This window comes from Lynx canadensis, chromosome A1 (assembly GCF_007474595.2).
Source record: "Lynx canadensis isolate LIC74 chromosome A1, mLynCan4.pri.v2, whole genome shotgun sequence".
Lineage (NCBI taxonomy): Eukaryota > Metazoa > Chordata > Mammalia > Carnivora > Felidae > Lynx > Lynx canadensis.
In genome coordinates this window covers 121,713,127-121,734,007 of record NC_044303.2, presented here as the reverse complement: position 1 = coordinate 121,734,007, position 20,881 = coordinate 121,713,127, and the positions used below count along the sequence as shown (strand labels likewise).

General features: G+C 36.9%; 1 protein-coding gene across 4 annotated transcripts in view; it reads right to left on the bottom strand.

Moving 5' to 3' along the window:
- Positions 1 to 9,003: 9,003 nt before the first annotated feature.
- The window catches only part of RBM27 (RNA binding motif protein 27), a 75,129-nt gene continuing 63,251 nt past the window's right edge, over positions 9,004 to 20,881 (bottom strand). For all 4 annotated transcript variants that reach the window (XM_030320764.2, XM_030320781.1, XM_030320774.1 and 1 more), the window contains 2 exons: positions 13,735 to 13,845; positions 9,004 to 12,312 (listed from right to left, as the gene is read on the bottom strand). In XM_030320764.2, coding sequence (XP_030176624.1) covers positions 12,229 to 12,312; positions 13,735 to 13,845 — 195 coding nt within the window. In that variant the 3' untranslated portion in view covers positions 9,004 to 12,228. The remainder of the gene's footprint in view (positions 12,313 to 13,734; positions 13,846 to 20,881) is intronic.

Here is a 20,881-nt window from a genome sequence, read left to right as displayed (position 1 = left end):
GTTCCATAGTTTTAATAACATGATTCCTTTCAGTGTGTACCATCCCAATGATCATTTTATGAAGAGATGAAGAAACTGACAGCTTGCTTTTAAATATCTTTCTGCCTTTTATCAAGAAACACAAAGGGAACAACCGGGAAGTTACCACGAGGTACCTCTTCAAAAGCTGAGTCTTGTGTCCCCAAAGGATTCCATATGCAAAATAATATAAACAATTTTCTATTTTAATTGTTTTCCTTTGGTCACACCCTGAAGCATAATTCACTCACCACCTTGTCGCACGCGGGTATGTGCAGTATGCACACATGGGAAAGCAAAGAAAATCTCATTTTCCACAACTAAGAAATTCACGCGAAAGGATTTACTGCGGCCCGAGCAAAGTCACGCGGCAAATACCACAGCAGCCAGGGAGCACCCTCGCTGGAGTACGCCTGTTAAATCAATTCCCAGGTCAAAGAACTTGAGACTTCGGAGTGATACTTGTGCTCTTCTGTGACAGATTCTGTAAGCATACAAAAAATACCTAATTTCTGCAGGGGAGGCTGCTAGGGGGTCCTCGTCCGGAAAGTGAGCCCCTTCAATCTGAAGTAAGTGACTTGCACAAAGCCAAAACCTACCGTATCTGACGCACCTCACAGCTACATGTAATGTGCATTTACAACTGCTCAGACATCAGGAAACGTCCTGACCTCGAGTCTAGTTGTCGCTATCGAGGTGATGAGCGTGGCCTATTAAAGAAATACACAAGTGCCAACTCGGGTATGAAGTTTTCCCTTGTCTCCAACGTGGCAGGACACATTTACTTAGGTGATGCCAGAAGGTTTAATGTCCAAAGTAGGAAATTCCGTTGTAGTTGAAAATAACTCTGTTCAGACAATCTGATGAAGCTCGGAAGATGTGTTAATAATAGCGGCTTACATTTCGCAGAGGCTTTTGGAGATTTTATCCAGTTAATGCTTACTGAAAGCGTGTGAACACTAAATCGGTGCTGATAGTGAAAGGCCCATTCTATAGGAATGAGTTGAGCATTTAAGACTAATTAATCCTAGCCTGCACAGGTAGCAGGCATTGGGACATGAATACCGCATCAAGCGATGTTTGAAAGTCTTACTATGAAGTCAGTTATAACGTGACTTTAAATCTTAACTTTGCTCTGAGACTCTGGGTGACACAGCCTGTCTGTGGCTCACTTTTCCCTTGCACACACAGAGAAAAATCATAGTATATTTTACCACGTTATTGAAAGGACTAAATGAGAATGTTTGAAAACATGCCACATAGCAAGTCACGTTAGGAGCCTTGAAACGACAGCCAGTATTATTTTGACCTAAGGCTGGGGCTCTCTTGCCCACCCTATGGCGAGGAATGCTCCAGTTGTGGGAGAGGACCTGTGGGTCCTCAGAGCTCTGCTTGTCATGTCTCTTCACACAGGGAACACTGACATTAAAAGCACTATATGAGGGGCACCTGGCTGGCTCAGTTTATGCGGTGTGCAACTCCTGATCTTGGGGCTGTATGTTTGAGCCCCATATTGGGTGTAGATATAACTTAAAAATAAAATCTTTAAAAATTTAAAAATCTTTTTTTTTTTTTTAATTTTTTTTTCAACGTTTTTATTTATTTTTGGGACAGAGAGAGACAGAGCATGAACGGGGGAGGGGCAGAGAGAGAGGGAGACACAGAATCAGAAACAGGCTCCAGGCTCTGAGCCATCAGCCCAGAGCCTGATGCGGGGCTCGAACTCACGGACCGCGAGATCGTGACCTGGCTGAAGTCGGACGCTTAACCGACTGCGCCACCCAGGCGCCCCTTTAAATTTTTTTTTTCAACGTTTTATTTATTTTTGGGACAGAGAGAGACAGAGCATGAACGGGGGAGGGGCAGAGAGAGAGGGAGACACAGAATCCGAAACAGGCTCCAGGCTCTGAGCCATCAGCCCAGAGCCTGATGCGGGGCTCGAACTCACGGACCGCGAGATCGTGACCTGGCTGAAGTCGGACGCTTAACCGACTGCGCCACCCAGGCGCCCCAAAAATCTTTTAAAAAATGGTACCATGCTTAAAGAAACCAGTATTTCAATTAAAAAAAAAATAATTCACAGGAAATATACTGGGAGGTAACAATAGTCTTCACAATTCCTTTTCCAAGTTTCTAATCAGTTCTTAACACCATTAAAATTGTGGTGAAGCGAAATGAAAATGAACCAAATAAAGAGTACAGATAATAGATTGTTATTATCTCTTCTAGTTCTCCTAATCGCTTACTCAACAGTTACTATAGGGCTTCTGTGTGCAGAATATTCACCCTGTCTGATCAAACATGTTTTCTGAATTTCTTATTTATGGCACACACACAAAACTGCATCATGTTTCTGGGCCAGAATGATCAAGGAGCCCCAACTGACATGTTGAAGAGAATCAGGGTGCCAGGGTGGCTGTCTGTAAAGTGCCCAACTGTTGATTTCAGCTCAGGTCACGATATCACTGCTCCTGAGCCCAAGCCCCGTGTCGGGCTCTGCACCGACAGTGCAGAGGCTGCTTGGGATTCTGTCTCTCCCTCCCTCTCTCAAAATAAATAAATAAATAAATAAAACTAAATGTCAACGAGAATCGAACTTGTACATCTCTCCTTTTATTTTAGAGAGAGGGCGTGAGCAGGGTAGGGAGAGAGAGAGAGAGAGAGAGAGTCTTAAGCAGACTCCACACTCAGTGTGGAGCCCGACTCAGGGCTCAATACCATGACCCTGGAATCATGACCTAAGCTGAAATTAAGAATTGGACGCTCAAGTGGCTGAGCCACCCAGGCACCCCACTCTTCTCCTACTTTAAGTATGCAAATTTTCTTGGGAGTCTGACTCATGAAGTCCACAAAGAAAGAAGAAAAACAAATGAAACCATCTACTGTAACCAGTTCTGCCACCCAAAGTCTTGAAGTAGAAAACCCCTGCCAGTGACGATCACTGAAACCAAAATGAATGAAAACACAATCCTCCTGGGCTGCAAGACAGGAGATGCAAAATATGCTCTGTGCTTTGTTTGCAGACAACGTTCAGAGTCTTCTGAATGTGTCATAATGTACCTGTTAGGGTTTTTTTCTAGATATGGCCATTTCTGAAAAATTGATAGGTGTCCACAACTCAGGTAGCTTTGAAAAATATTAAGAGCTCAGCACAGAAGCTTGCCATAAAGAGTCATTACATACGGGAATGCAAGCTGATGCAGCCACTCTGGAAAACAGTATGGAGGTTCCTCAAAAAAACTAAAAATAGAACTACTCTACGACCCAGCAACTGCACTACTAGGCATTTATCCATGGGATACAGGTGTCCTGTTTCGAAGGGACACATTCACACCCATGTTTAAAGCAGCACTATCCACAATAGCCAAAGTATGGAAAGAGCCCACATGTCCATCGATGGATGAATGGATAAAGAAGATGTCCTATATATATACAATGGAGTATAACTCGGCAATCCAAAAGAATGAAATCTTGCCATTTGCAGCTACATGGATGGAACTGGAGGGTATTATGCTAAGTGAAATTAGTCAGAGAAAGACAAAAATCATATGACTTCACTCATATGAGGACTTTAAGAGACAAAACAGATGAACATAAGGGAAGGGAAACAAAAATAATATAAAAACAGGGAGGGGGACAAAACATAAGAGACTCTTAAATATGGAGAACAAACTGAGGGTTTACTGGAGGGGTTGTGGGAGGGGGGATGGGCTAAATGGGTAAGGGGCACTAAGGAATCTAATTAAAAAGAGTCCTTGCATAAGCAAGTCCTTGCTTCTAGTAGATTTTAATCATATACTTCAATCTTTAAAGCCTTCTCTTTAGCTTTATCTCATTTATCAAGGATAGTCACCAAAAATATAAAACTAAGAGTGGATCAAACTTCTCTGACATATTTGGGGCCTCAGGAGACCACACAGCACCATTCTATTAAGAGTACTCCAAATAATTCTCACATGAGTGGCTAAAGTGCAGAAATGTATAATTTATTAGGACTTAAATAAATCACAGGGAAATAAGTGCTTTAAAGTTATTGGTAGAAAATTTTCAATAAGTAAAAAAATCATAGTTCTAAGAAATTAGGTTCTGTGTATAAAATTTTTGCCCATCTTTATATATTTCAAAGCAAAATATGCTGATGATGCTTTAAAAACAGCACATATGCATTGTGTGACCATGGGATATTTGTCAAGAATGAAAAACTTTTTCTGTTATATCTATGAGAACGTGCCTAGTTTTCTCATGGGCTGCCAAAGGGAAAAAAAAATTCCCTTTTCTCCCAACAGTGCTTACATCTGGGGTGTGTGTGTGTGTGTGCGCGCGTGCGTATTTGTGTTTTCCTGCAGGTGACAATTATCACCATGCCATTAGTAGTCAATAAACATTTCATAGTTGCCAAAAGAGCTAAAATCAGAAATTCCCCAAGGATCTAGAAAGACATTACTAAAATAAGAAATCCAAACATGTAAAAAATCAAATAATTCTATGAACAACAGAACAAAGACATGAACATCAGTTTTATTCACTGAGAATATATTCTTTAAAAAAAAAAAAACTATGGCATAAACATAACTGTAAACGAACACTGCTATTCTCAGCACTTTTTGCCTAGAAAATTCAGTATACTATATGAAAACATCATTAAATTAAAGCATGTAAACTTATTTATGTACAACATGATTTTTTTAATGCCAAGGTTAAAAGGAAGAAGGCACCAGAAATATTGAAAAACACAAAGAGGCAAGGTAGAAATACTGCAAGATTATCATAATTCAGTTTGCCATGGGGAAAATATTTAAGATAAAATTGAAAATAAAATAAACATAGGTTATGAAATAGCCAAATTAGTGTGAAATGTATCAAATTGGCTGGCTGTACATCATGGAGGTCACAGAAAATTACTTTAAAATGTTTCCCCACAAATTAGCATATATAAACACTGTTCTCCATGGTTTCCAATATGCTACCTAAAAACACAGTGTTGCTCCCCAAGGGAGCTTGGTTCCAATCCAAGGCAGGTGAGTTAGATGGAGCCAGAATGGCAGTGTTTGACAGACACTGATAAAAAAGGCCAGTGACATTCTACAGACTTGCAATATTCCATTTTATTAGAAGCAGCAGAGCACAGAGGTTAAGGATGTCAGCTCTGGAGGCCGACCCGTGTTCAAATCCTGATCCCACCACTAAAGGCTGTGTGACCTCCAGGAAGCCACTTGACCACTCCAAAACTCAGTTCTCACAGGTGAACAGAGGAGGTTAGAGCACTCTCTTCAAAGGGCAGCCACAAGCACAGAATGCAGGCAAACTTCCTGTTACCCGGTTCACAGCCTGCATTAAATATTTGCCGGATATTATGTTTAAAAAGTGAACAGTTTGAAATGATCAACCAGTTTAACTGAAAATATTTACTTGGGACTATTGGTACCACAGGAAGCCACACTTTATTGCTTAAGGACTCCCACAAGGAATGTACAGAGAGAGGAGAGAATAAGAATACTGAAATGTACCAATAGCTTATACTTGCATGATTAGTACCCTTTTACTTTGCAGACTTCATGGGTTTTCTTCTGGGGCTTTCTGAAAATATGGCAAGTCTCATCCACATGCTTCCAGTCTTTCTCTTTACATTTTAGGAAATGAAAAAGCTCAGGCATGTAAAGATACAAATGACACACTTGCCCAGAATAAAGAAAAGTGGCAAGGATTCGGTAGTAACTTTTTACAGGGGTTTATCAACATCTGTTACAAACCTAGAGGGCAATGTGTTTGAAAGGGTAAAATTCAATGGCGCAATGTCAGACTTCATACAATGTTCTCACAGAGATAGCATACTCGATTGTTTTGAATGCTTAATAGCTAAGGCAAACTCTAAATGCAAAACAAAATTCAAAGTCAAATAATTTTTATTGATTCACAGACACTAAGTAGTTGCAGTTGTATGGACTTCACAGGCAGGGCCTCCCCCACCCCACTTTTTAAAAAATAAATGTCTGCAAAGTGACTTGAATTTTGTAAAAAGTAGCACCAGTATAACAGTATTCCACTCCCTTCCCAGGAGAAATAATAACAGAAATATAAAACACTGCAGGTATGTTTAAAAAGTTGCTCACAGTTGTCTATTTTAAAAAATTGAAAATTATAAAACACCTTCATGTTCAAGAGCATTCACTCATCAATAAAGATGTTGATGCATACATTCCTTCCACCTTTATTTTTAGGCTAATGGTCAACTTCACATTCCAGACTACTTACTTTTCCAAGCAAAACACAGAAGATAAAATTGATACCATTTAATACTCAAAATAGTAGTGATGATGTGATAGCAAGGGAGAAAGTGGTTTAAAAATGCAATTCCCCCTGCAATTCAAAAGGCTTGTTTTCCAAACTGCAGTTCTGAAAGCCAAATACTGGGTCCTGACAAGAATTTGTAATAAAAAGTATCAGGTCATACCGGGTAGTAAAGGTACATATTGTTGGTAACCTTTTTTCTAATATGTGCATGTGTGTGTGTGTGTGTGTGTGTGTGTGTGCGCGCACGCATCACAATGTGTCTGGGTCACAATGCAAAATGTGTTTTTCACTGTGAGTTGCCGTGAAAGATTTAGTCACTGCTCTAAGGCCAAATAAATTTTGCCTTCTGGAGCCCCCTACAGGCTCTACATGTTTAAAACTTCAACCCTGCAGTAAATAAATCATCTTTCTGTTGCAGGGTGGTTCAGAAACTACAACTCAATAGCTTGCACAGGAACACACAGATAGGCAGTGTTTGATCCAAAAGACGTAAACTGAACACGTGCGCAGCCTCATCCTTGAAGCCAAATCCTCAAGAAACCAAATGAATTTAGCAAGGTCTGTATTAGCTCTTAGCATCTAATTTAAAATTGGAGGGGCACCTAAGTGGCTCAGTCAGTTAGGCAGGCGTCTGGCTTTCGATTTCAGCTCAGGTCATGATCTCATGGTTTATGAGATTGAGTCCGGCATCGGGTTACACGCTGAGAGGGCAGAGCCTGCTTGGGATTCTCTCCCCCACTTCCCCTGTTTACAGTCTCTCAAAATAAATTTTAAAAAATGAACTTTAAAAAAATATTTAAAATTAGAGGAGACATTATCCATATTTCACAATAACAGCTGTCTGAGGGCAAACTAAGAGATGAAATCACAAGGAATGTTCACCATTCACTTTTATGAAGCTTTTACAAAGCAATGTTAAAATCAACAGGAAGATGGCTAGGGTCCCTGAAAGGCTTTTCACAACTCCATTCCCCAACAAAGGATTGAGTAAAGAACAATTCTGAAATACCAAGTACTAGTAACTCTTAAGAATAGATCTGTATACCAAAGTAGAACTTTAGAACTTTATGAAGGGGTTAGAAACCTGAGGTGATGCGGGAAACCCCCGGCTGATTTTCATTGGAAATTAGCTAATAGGCTATTAGATTAGGGCCTTCTTCCCTTGCTCCTCTATCATAAAAGGAAAGATAACAAAAGTTACAGCAATGTTTTCTCATGCTTAATCACCACCACTACCAAAAAAACAAAAACAAAAAACACAAAAACAAGTTTGCAGAAGCCCAAGGAAAGAGTAGACTCAAACTACAAATACCTTGGCAAACAATCATCCAACACTATTCTGACCTTAATTTCAACTGTATCAAGTTGCCTGTATCAGAATGCTGGGATGGTTTAGTTAACCTAAGGTCGAATGCAGAACCAGGTTAAGAGGCCAAATGGTAGATGATCTGGTAGAAATGAGATCACCTGGCAATAAGATCAATTTATAAAGCATAAATGGTGATTTGAAATACAAGCAATAGCAGTGTAGTCTTTTTTTTTTTTTTTTAACTCTTTGTTAGTCCCTCAAATAGATCTTTGAGACCACAATTGAAAAAAAGTGCCCTGCCAGACGTTGGCTCACGTGTCTATGGCAATCCTGACTCATCTAAAGTGATCCCACATGCTGACATACACACTCACAACTTGTGTTTACAGTAACACTATTAGATCCAGACTAGATAGTACACTGGACTCATGATGCAAAAATGTATCCTTGGCTTTAGGAAATTAACATCAAAATCAGTAAAAACATCACATGAAACCAGTAATTTCTGTTGAGAGTTCCACTTGAGCACAAGATTTGATTTGCCACCATTAAGTAGAATTATGTTTAGAAGTATGCTGGCTATTCCAAACGTCCCAGAACTAATGTTTAATATAAACATAATGTAGGTTAAATGAAACAAATGGTCACACAGACCTCACTTTACCTAATTCATAAAATACAGATAAAGTGTATTTGAAGAGAATGAAAACAAAATGTTCCCATTCTTTAGTATTTTCCTGTACAAGTTGAGAACTAAAGAATGACTCTTCTTAGACAATGCCTAATCATTTGAAGGGGAATTCAGAAGAAAAGCGATTTTTAAAATGAGAAAATAAGCCCAAGTGATACACCTCTCTTTCTCGTCACCATCCAGGACATGGTGTGTAATGTCACTTCCCTCTCCTGTTATTCCTTACAAGCATTCATCACAGTTAGAGCTGACCGATCTTTAGGTCACCTCTTCAAGGTGTTCTTTCCCTTCTCTGTACTCCACTTAAAGAAAATGTCCTTCCTCATCACTGGCAGGCATACTCAATCATCTCAAGCTAACATTAAAATAATTGTTTTCATAACATTGTTTGTGCTTTGTTATCTGAAATACCAAGACCCATCCATGAACAAAGGAATAGGGCTTTCCAAGGTTATTTACGACTAACACTTCAATACCCTTCTCATTCATTTTTAAGACCACCCTGTTCATGAAATATTCTCCTGAATATTTAATACCCAGTGACTTCAGTACCCAAATTCATATTGAGTGCATTCTCTCATGTACATGAACCCAACATGAAACACATGCATATCCACTGCCCACTCATTCTCACATACAAGCAAGCATACACACACATTTTCTTTCTTTCCAGAACAAGCCAGAATTACAGCTCTTTTGGTGATTGTTAGAATTTTTGGAATGGTTCATAAATTTTCCAAATTATTTTGAATTTGTAATACTTTTATCTTTTTTCTTTTTTTTTTTCCAATTGTGAACCATTCCATATTGCATCTTTATTGCAAAAGTCAACATGCTTCTTAGAAATTCAGATTGTAATTGATAAAACAAACATTACATATATGAATTTAAATGTATAAACAGTTAGAAATTCAACAATATCTCCTATTATACTATTACACAAGTTCACAATTTTGTAAAAACTATAATACAGGCATACTATACATCAAGAGGAACCACTATTCCTTTTCACATGATTTTTTTCTTTTTCAAATAATGATCCATCACCATGGACCTACCTATAGCAAGACTGTTGACCAATTTATCATCTTAGCTGCTGACAGTGTTTTCCCAATGTTACAACATGAAGAAATTGAGGGAAATTCTGCCTTCCCTAGGGTCACCTTTTTAAGCCTGGGCAGCAATCCACTAGTAAACCAGGCTAACCCAGCCAGACTGGTGGCTGTTACCGCTCTTCAGCTACTTAGATGGCATCCACATTAAACAGGACAAAATTTGCCTCAGATGCTGTATGTTGTTTCTGTAAGTGAAGATGCCAAGAAAACAAGTCATGGTAGTAACTTACTTTTTAGGGCAATTCTAATGCTTGGGGATTTGAAGGTGGAGGTAAAAACTCCTAAAGGAAAAAAATACACTCAACTATTTTATGCTGACCTTAACTAAATTTCCCAATATTATATTTTACCCATATTTTGAATTCATTTTGGAGAGTCAGACATGTTTTAGAATTCGTAGGACATTTAAAAAGTATATCAGTCCTATTTTAAGGTGTATCTGAAAACTATCTTTTATAGAAGGGCCTCCAATCTCTCTGGAACAAGGGTCTGCCTATTCTTTACTTGAATGCCCTTCTCTTTCATCCCCTCTCCCCCAGTAACTAAAAAAAGTCAAATCAATCTCCAACTCTCTCTACACCGAGAGTATTATAATACGATGTCAATTCTGAAGTTAAAAAATCATATGAAAAGGAATCTCATTCTGCTGAACTGTCAGTCTACTGAAAATTTTCTTACAGCTCCATTAATTTACTGTAATTTTCAGTTTCCAAATACAAAAATACAACAATTCTTATTGAAATCTATACGCTGGTAGTTTTAGTACACAAAAAAACCAAACAAATTATTTACAAAATTATACAGTTTAAGAAAAAACTTTGTACAAAAAATATATAAATCCTTTGTTCCCTCTATCACGTTTAAACTGTCAGGACTCAAAATATTCACCACAATGAATCTTTCAAAATATATACCGACTGAGCCACAGACATCAAAATTTCATTAGAGATGATGGAGGAGGAAGGAGCAAGATTGCTTATTCTAGGTACCCCATTGTAAGGTTTTCCTTCTTTTATAAGCTTATTTTTTAGCTTCAGTGTTATCAGAAAATATAATAACAACCTAGAAAAAGGAGGTCCTTATTATAGTGAAGGGAAAATTACATGAACTTAAAAATGATCCTGGTTTGATACATCATTCCAGGAAAATACGGAGAAGAGAAAAGGTAATCAGAACGTGGGATTTAACTTCTTAGAGATAAGTAAATCTAGAATCCTGATGGTTTTAGGTTTCTTAGTGAATAGTTTCTATTTTGAGAAACAGCCTTTACCTCAGGATACAATATCCTTGATATAGTGATCACCAAGAACCTTCTGAAGCCAACAGGAAGTTTCAAATTTTCACACCACACATATATAAAAACATAGATGTGCATATCCTTGAAAAAGTGACATCCTATGTACATTAATCACTTTATTTTCCCAGGGGTCAATACAGTGTAGTGTTGCTCCTCTGCTTTTCCATCTAACATTCAGAACACAAGGACATAAATTTACATATATATTTTACTTAACAGATACTCTACTCTATACAGTGTACAGTAAAAATGCACACAGTGAAGGAAACTGTCTATTGAAGGATGCATATGTTCATGGATAGCAACAAGCTACAAAATTATGAAAATATAAAGTCATCTGATCAAAGTCAAGTTATGACTCCCATTTATTACTAGCATACCCATCACCCTACCCCACCCCACCCCCACCCTATCCCCAGTCACCTCACCATCATAGTTTAAATTTAGGAAAAGAATTTCAGACACTTTGTAACCCTCTTTTGTAACTACTAACTAAACTGAAGCTTCAAAAACGAAAAAGGAAAAGCTGGTGACTCTCCCCCCACCCCCCCCACCCCCCCCAAATCCTTCCATTATTCTCATCAAAACATCACTTATTTATCAAGGTGCTGGTTTAAACTTTTTATTGGGGACTGACTTTTTGGTGGCCCAAAAGAATCACTTATCTCAACAGTGGGTAAGTCAGGCCTATTAATAAGAAGGCAAGAAAAAGAAAATGGGGACAAGAAATGGGCAACAGATTAAAGACTTTTACACTCTAGGAATATTTTTTAAAAGGACCAACTGAACCCATTCTCACTAATTTCAAAGCAAACTAAGGATCAGTAGCACGAGTCCAGGAGAATTAATGACGACAGAATGAAAATACCATGAAACTAGCTACCGTTGCCTTACAGCATTTAAGAATACAGAGTTTGTTATGATTTACGCTAAAATAGTACTTGTACTGAACATCAACACCCCCCACCCCCCAAATTTAGAATGAATACAAACTGGGCTCCTCCATAGTAAAAAAATTAAAATAAATCTACTTTTCTTCCAAGACAACTCTTGAAAGCAAAAGGGTATTTTCATTACAAATATCTCCTTCTGTCTGACGACCCATCCATAATAGCTGAGAGTTAAGAGATTCCAGGCGATTTTGACATTTAATGAAATTTTATCAGCAGATTATAATCCAAAATAAAATTTCTGAACACCCTGTCATTTACATCATAATCCAACACCAATAGCAACAAAACAGGTGGTGTGGAAAATAAGGCTCTAGAGATTATCCGTATCATCCCTGTGGATCTTCACAACTGTGTAAAAGTCACTAGGCCTTTGGTGCTTTAATATCATGAACAGTTATGAGATGTGTTTAAATAGCAAACTTGCTGTCCTTAAACCTACTGTGTTGAAAAGAAAAATAAAAAAAATTTTTGGCTCATTGACTTCTTTAAATAATTTTAAAAAGTTGTTCTTTTCTAAACAATATTCCTAAAAATTATACAGCTCGAATCAGATTTCATCTTCGCCACGAACGAGACTCATATTCATCTTCATCCTCATCATCATCATCATGCAAAAACAAATCTGAGGTTTCCGTTTCCTGAGGAAAGAGAAATAAAATCTGCTTAGTGGTATAAGAAAGTTAAGTAAAATACTTAAAAAAATTTTTTTTCAATGTCTTATTTATTTTTAAGACAGAGAGACAGAGCACGAGTGACGAGGGGCAGAAAGCGAGGGAGACACAGAATCTGAAGCAGGCTCCAGGCTCTGAGCTGTCAGCACAGAGCCCGACACGGGGCTCGAACTCACAAGCCATGAGATCAGGACTTGAGCCGAAGTTGGACCCTTAACCAACTGAGCCACCCAGGCGCCCCTAAGTAAAATACTTTTTAAGCCAAAGGACACAAAGACTAGTATACAAAACCTAGGACAGATTTACAAGTGACACACTCAGAGAGTAGCTAGCAGGGCAAAAACACCCACAACAGTCTTTCAATGTATACATATTTTCCTCCCCTGCTAATTTTGCCAGTTTTAACAGACTTCCATTCTAATATCATCAGGAAAATAAAATGTGACTGCTGAGTAGGAGGAGTAAAAGAAAAAATATCTATAAAATGTTTCTGATAAAATTAATCTATTCATAAAAATAAATAATTTTTAATTTATGCCATTAACTTAAAATGAAAATATATGACCAAACTCCTAAACCTTTCTTTTAGTATCAAATAATCTGTGATGGACAGTATACTAACTTCCCCATGACACCAACATTCCCAACCTTATACAAAAATCTAAAATCTTACGTAAAATACAGATTTCTACAAACATTCCCAAAATATCAAGATTTTTCTTTCTTTTTTTTTTTTTTAACATGGGAAATGTTTCTGCTTTTGTTTTATAAAATTATCCACATGATCACAAAACTGTTGATCAATCATGAATGCTAACATCTATAAAACCAACATTATGATGAATCAGGAATAACTTGCAATGTTGGTTAAAGGTCCCTTTTAATAAACAAATTAGAAACAGGAGTTAAAGAGTGAAATTATTTTTCATATTTTAAGAGTTTCCTTGGTTTAAATCCTTGGTTTCCTATTTCTTCCCTTTTATGTCCCACTTCCGTAACTCTCATTTTAACCAACTGTACACAGAAGGAAAATAAGAAACTTAAATCTATTACCTATGGAACGTGAATAAATGAAAAGCTACACAACCAGCTAAAATGTATTTTGTCCATGTAATCCATGTCCTCACTTACCAGAATAAAAATTTCTAGAGCCCAAAGAAAGCCAAAATAAATGCAAAGAAAAAAAAAGTGTCTCCTCTACCAGAAAATACCGCCCAAAGAGCTTTTTTTATGTGTCTGCACCTGTTCTCATTCTTTAATAAACTTCTAGTCTTTGATTACTGTGTGCATGAAAGCATCGTATTTTAAAATTTATTTACTTTAATGTCAAGAAAAATACTACTTGAGAAACAATCTAATTCAGTGCTTATTTTCAATCGTTAAATTTACCTCCTCCTTGACATCTTCTTCCTCAGTCTCAGTGGATACAGAAGGCACCTTGGCCTTGTGCCATGATATTTGTAGCCGACGGTCTTTGAATTTTGACCCTTGGTTTGCAGTCTAAAATAAATTTCAGAAAAACAGAAAAGTTTATATTCAAATTGTACGCTATTTAAAAGTGTAATGACTTGGGGGGGGTGTTAAAATGGATCTAAACACAATCTCTAGTAAGAGCTAGAAAAAGTGAAGTCCCTTTTAATTAAAGAACCATATGTACTGTTTTGCCCAGATAGTCCATGACTTGTATCTATGTCATGTTAACTTTAGGATTTGTTTTGGTTTAGATGATAAATTAATTATATAGTCACCCTACTTGCAAAAGTCATGATGAAAACAACAAATGCTATTTTAATACAATTACTGGCCTTCAGGGACACCTGCGATGGCTCAGTCAGTTAAGCATTCAACTCTTGATTTTGGCTCCAGTCATGATCTCATAGTTCATGAGATCGAGCCCTGTTTAGGACTCTGTGCTGACTCGGCAGAGTCTACTTGCGATTCTCTCTCCCCCTCTCTTGCTCCCCTACCCTCAAAATAAATAAAGATTAAAAAAAACAATTATTAACCTTTAGCTTTGATAATCTACATACTTAGACTGAAAACTTAAGAGTGATTTTTTAATGCCTAATGATCTCACAGCATCTCTCACAGCCCCAGTGATAAAGCTACTCCCACTTCATCTTCTGAAATGCCAAACAACAATGACAAGTACCCACCCATTCTATATATTCAATAAATGTTAATCAAACACCTCCTATCCTAACTCAAAATAAAACTGTTCAGTTTCAAATGTATTTCTTGGTACTATCATCCAATTTCTTCCTCCCCAACAAATTTCATTAAGAGAAAACAAAAATTTTAAAGACAAAGCAACAGAGACAAAAGAATATAGACCCAAAGTTTCATTAAAGTGAAATTCAGTCTTTCCTATTAATGGTGCCAGATTGTAGAACATCCCCAATTCTGGGTTCAATCCTGAAAAATGTAATAGAAGGCATTCTTTTAAATATGGGGGTTCACTCTAGTTTTTCTAAGAAAAATGTTGATAAATATCAGTAAGCATTTGCCAAATGTTTCCATAGAACACTCAGATGACTGCATGTTAAGACTGTACCAGATCCAGAACCAGTATGACCAGAAATCAGCATGTGATCTAAGGAAAAATTCTTATTATCCTTGTGGAGGTTGAATGTTTATACCGTGATACCAAACATTTTAACTCATGGGACATATTACACTATGTATCAAAATGGTCCCATCTTGTAAAACTCAGGTAGTTTCTAATAGAACAGATCTCATCACAAGGAAAAAAAGAATTCTAACTATGTGAGGTGATGGGGGTTAACTAAATTTATTTTAGTAATCATTTCACTATAGGTATATGTATTCAACCATTATGTTGTATATCTTAAACTAATAGGATGCTGTATGTCAAGTAGATCTCAATAAACCTGGGGGAAAAATCTGGTAATGTGTGTAGGAGACCTCCTGTGCCCTACTCTTTTAACATACACAGACCAATTAAAGAGTGCCTTTTTCAGTATTTTGTTCACCTCTGTATTACTTGAATTCTTCTTTCTAGCATTACTGAGATGTAACTGACAAACTGTTAAGACATTTATAAGTGTAAAACATGATGATCTAATATACATATGCAATGTGAAAAGATTCTATCAAGTTCATTAACCCATTCATCGCCTCACATATTTACCCGTTTCTTGGGATAGAAATATTTAAGTTCTACTCTCTTGGCAAATTTCAATTATACAATACAGTGCTATCAACTATAGTCACGATGTAACACATTAGATCCTTAGGCTTTATTTGTTATTCGAACTTGTAAAAAAAGATCTGTTACTTTTATAATCACAGAAGGCAATATAGATTTTTTTTAGTCTATATTTACTGGGTCGTCCTCCAAAGAGGACAGCAGTTCTGTCCTCCAAAGGGAATTTTAGGCCATTAAATGTAGTGCATATAAAATACTGAAAGAAAATGAGAAATGTAATTTGTATGCGGTCAGGAACTAATAATATGTAATTCTCACAGTCTAACCTACAACAATAAGTAAGATTAGTGATTAGAATAAAGATGTATTTTAATAATACCAAGTCAAGAATTCCCACACACTACTGGTGGGTATCTAAACTAGTAAAACTGATGTAGTCTGCTCAACAATTCCATGTATATCAAACATATATGTGTATACACATATACTGAAAGATCTATGAGAATACTATCAATGGTGTTCATAAAAATCATGTGAAAATAACCCAAATACCTATCAACAAGAGAACAGAAAAATAAACTGTGGTATATTTATACAACTGAAAATAATATAGCAATAAAAATGGTGAATTACTGTTACATGTAACAACATGAATGAATCTTACAAACATAACGTTAAGGGAAAAAACAGACACATAAGAATATAGACTGTGTGGTTCCATTTATATAAATTTTTTAAATAGGCAGACTAATACTGTAATATTAAGGAATGCCTATTTAGGTGATAAAACTACAGCTGATTCTCATTATTTGCACTAGCTGTATGAAGTTCACTGCAAGTACTGAATTAGCAAATACTGAACCACTGCTCCTAGGGCAAACAGAGTAAGGCCAGGTTCCTATGAGCTTCTGGTCAAAACATTTTCTTCAACTAATCAATACATAACCTTGTTTTATGCTTTAAAGACTCTTTATTTAAAATATACTGTTGGGGCGCCTGGGTGGCTCAGTCGGTTAAGCGTCCGACTTCATGAGTTCAAGCCCCGCGTCGGGCTCTGTGCTGACAGCTCAGAGCCTGGAGCCTGCTTCACATTCTGTGTCTCCCTCTCTCTCTCTGCCCCTTCCCTGCTCATGCTATGTCTCTCTCTGTCTCAAAAATAAACAAACATTAAAAAATTTAAACATAAAATATATTGTTGGGGTGCCTGGGTGGCTCAGTCAATTAAGTGTCCGACTTCGGCTCAGGTCATGATCTTGTAGTCCTTGAGTTCGAGCCCCATGTAGCGCTCTGTTAACAGCTCAGAGCCTGGAGTCTGTTTTGGATTCTGTGTCTCCCTCTTGCTCTGCCCCTCCCCTGCTCACATTCTGTCTCTGTCTCTCAAAATAATAAATAAACGTTAAAAAATATTTTTAAAAATATATATTGTTGAAATCACTGACACTGAACTCATGGCCAAAAGCACTCATGCCTGAACAAAGCTTACCTAACACACGTGTCTTCACCATAAGGTATATCACAGCCTCCCTGAACTTTCAACATAGCACTTGAGAACTATACTTGGCGGGGGGGGGGCATTTCAAATAGGAAAATCAACAATGAAAACCACAAAAATGAGAAAAACGTGGTACTAAATCAACTGCAAAAAGGACACTTGTTTACAGTTTGAGATCTGAAACAGTAAGACAGAGTGTCACCTTGTTTGAACTTAGCTGGGAATGTGTGCATCAGGTAACTCTGCCAATGTCTGCAAATGACCACAAGAGCACCTTGAGTACTGATTTTTGATCTTACAAATAATTTTACTAGGCAGGTTAATGTGCAAGTCCAAAATCCATGAATAATAAGGATTAACTATAGAACAAAAGCAAGGAGGTGATTATCAGAAAGTGAGGGTATGGGGTCACTTTTCTGAGGAGGAGAGAAAACAGTAACTGGAAGGGGGCAAGGAGGAGGCTGGGAATATACTTTTTCCTTACCTGAGGAGTAGGTATATGGAAGTTTACCTTCTGATAAATCACTGAACTATATATATACGTTTCTAGTTGGTATAGTTTGTTTCAGAGTATTTTAAATTGAATATTATCCTTATAACTAAAAAAAATATATGAAACAGCTAAGATATTTATGTTTAAAAAGCAAGGTATGGAATGCAGCTCTATATTTATACTCTGGTAAATTTTTTCAAGTGAGAGACTGTGTATGTATTCTTATATACAGAATTTTTTTCTATAAAGATATCTAAGAATAGTGACTACCTTTTAAGAGTAGGCAGAGATGAAGGAAAAGTGAAGATTTTTTACTTTTTATTAACCATATTTTTAACCATTTGTGTGTATTCTTTTTTTATTAAAGGATACTTTAATAACTTTAAGACTGGCCTCTAAAATGTAACGTATCTATTAAAATACGTAATTTTTCAATATGCACATATATTTTACCTAACGCATATATCCATAATATAGCTTGAAACAATGAAATACTAGGGAAAAGTTAGATGTCCATCACTACAGGATTCTTTAAAGTTTACTTATTAATTTGGAGAGAGACGGAGAAAAAGAATCCCAAGCAGGCTCCACACCCAGTGCGAAGCCCAACTCGGGCTTATCTCATGACAGTGAGATCACGACTTGAGCTGATATCAAAAGTCAGATGCTTAACCAGCTGAGTCACCCAGGAGGCCCACTAGAGGACCGTTTAAATCCAGTGTGGTACATCTATGCAATGATATACCATGCAGCCATTAAAAAGAAGACAGCAACACATGCACTAGTATAGAATAATCTCCAATAACAATTCAATACATACCAAATACAAAGTGTATATGCAAAAGAGTATTGTATAGCACACCATTTTTGTTAAAGAGAGATAAAATAATGCATAAATACAGAAAAATATCTTCAAGAAGATATGTGAGAAACAGATAACAGTAATTGCCTACACAGAGTGAAACAATGACTGGACATAGAAGGAAACCTTCTGTACACTGCATATACTTTTGTTTCTTTATATTTTTTTAAGTTAATTTATTTAGAGAGAGAGAGAGAGAGAGAGAAACATAGGGGAGGGTCAGAGAGAGAGAGAGAGAGAGAGATATCCCAAGCAGGCTTTGCACTGTCAGCACAGAGCCCAATGCAGGGTTTGAAATATGAGATCATGACCTGAGCTGAAATCAAGAGTTGCATACTCAACCGACTAAGCCATCCAGGCACCCCTACACTTTTATTTCTTTTACACTTTGTACATGTGTGCTGCCCCTCAAAATATAAGGTAATTCAAATAAAGTAACATTCTAATATATGAATATAAGAAAATCAATTATATACCATCAAAGAAAAGTTATATGCAGTAACTTAGAGGTACTTGGAACCTTAGAGGCAGAAGTTACTAGAAATTCATCTAACTTGACCATTTTCCAAGATCAGAAACTGATGCCAATTCTGTCAGTCATCACTTATCAATTACCTGACCAGCAAATATGATCAAACAAAACTGAAGTGCTACTGAGGACATAGGCAAATAGGTACTCTTATCTAATGTCACTATAAGTAAAACTTAATACAACATTCCTGGAGGGTTATTTGGCAAGCTGTCCTAAAATTTTAAATATGCATGCCTTTTGGGGCACCTGGGTGGCTCAGTCAGTTGGGCCTCTGACTTAGGCTCAGGTCATGATCTTGCACCCTGTGAGTTCAAGCCCCACATCGGGCTCTGTGCTGACAGCTCAGAGCCTGGAGCCTGCTTTGGATTCTGTGTCTCCCTCTCTTTGCCCCTCCCCTGCTCACTCTCTCTGTCTCTCTCTCAAAAATAAATAAACATTAAAAAAACTTACAAACTGTTCCACTCACAAATGCAAAATCCAGTAAGATGTCTGTAACATTGTTCACAGCAAAATGGGAAATACTCTAGCCATCAAAGGCAGTATCAGTAGTTCATGAAAGATCTACCATTACTAAGAGATTTTTTACAAGGTCTGAAGAATGGCAATATTGAAGTGCTATTCAGAAAACTTTCCCTGAATACTAAATCCAGAGAAAGGGGAACTTTTGTTCTAGTAAACACAAAGGAAAATTATCTTTCAAATGATAAGGTATCAATCACTTCCATATACAATAAAACTCTCAAATATATTTCCACACACTTGAAAGATGGGAAAGGGTAAAATCCCTACCTAGAGAGGCTACAGGGAAAAGTTAACCATACATGATAAGTCTTTAGTAATTACAGCAGAAGTATTCCATTGTCTTACTTGAAGGTCCAGGAATGAAGGAGTGATCAATTAGAGGCTCTTGCCAATAAGAACACAAAAAGTTGAATGAATTACACAAATATTTTGGAGGGGTACAGAAACTTAGACTTCTAAACCTGTTACTTTCTTAAGATTTAAAATACTCTCTGGCTACAGATGGAAGATGAACACGATAGTATGCAATGATACTAAAATGATTTATTTTTAGAGGCATAAATCCATTTAGAAAAAAAACAGAGAATAAAACAAAGCTAAAAAAAAAAAAACATGGGGATCTTAGAAGCAGAAGGATTAAATATATAATGCCTACAATTTTAAAATCAGGAAATAGCAGCAAAAACGTTTCAGGAATGAAAAAAATACCCAAAAATACCCAAAAAGATTTAAAAGTAGACATCCTTTAAGAATAGAAATTGGGGAGAAATAGAGTAATAAAATGATTAACAACCTTGTGGCTGTTAAGTTCATCTGACTCTTCAAATGATGTACACATATAACTTTTTTTTTTTTTTCAACGTTTATTTTATTTTTGGGACAGAGAGACAGAGCATGAACGGGGGAGGGGCAGAGAGAGAGGGAGACACAGAATCGGAAACAGGCTCCAGGCTTTGAGCTGTCAGCACAGAGCATGACGCAGGACTCAAACCCACGAACTGTGAGATCATGACTGAAGTTGGATATTTAACTAACTGAGCCACCCAGGCACCCGTTTTCTTTTTTCTATAACCGAGTGCTTTCCAAGTTTTCTTCAATGAACATCATGGAAGACACTGTCTTGCAAAAGAGTGAAACTGGACCATTCTCTTTCACCATACACAAAAATACACTCAAAATGGACTAAAGACCTAAATGTGAGACCAGAAACCATAAAAGTCCTTGAAGAAAACACAGGCAGTAATTTCTCTGTTATTGCTTATACCAACATTTTTCTAAATGGGTCTCCTGAAGCAAGGGAAACAAAAACAAAAATAAACTATTGGGACAACATCAAAATAAAAAGCTTCTGCACAGCAAATGAAACAATCAACAAAACCAAAAAGCCACCTATGGAAAAGGAGAAGATATTTGTAAAGGACATATCTGATAAAGGGATAGTATCCAAAATATATAAAGTACTTATA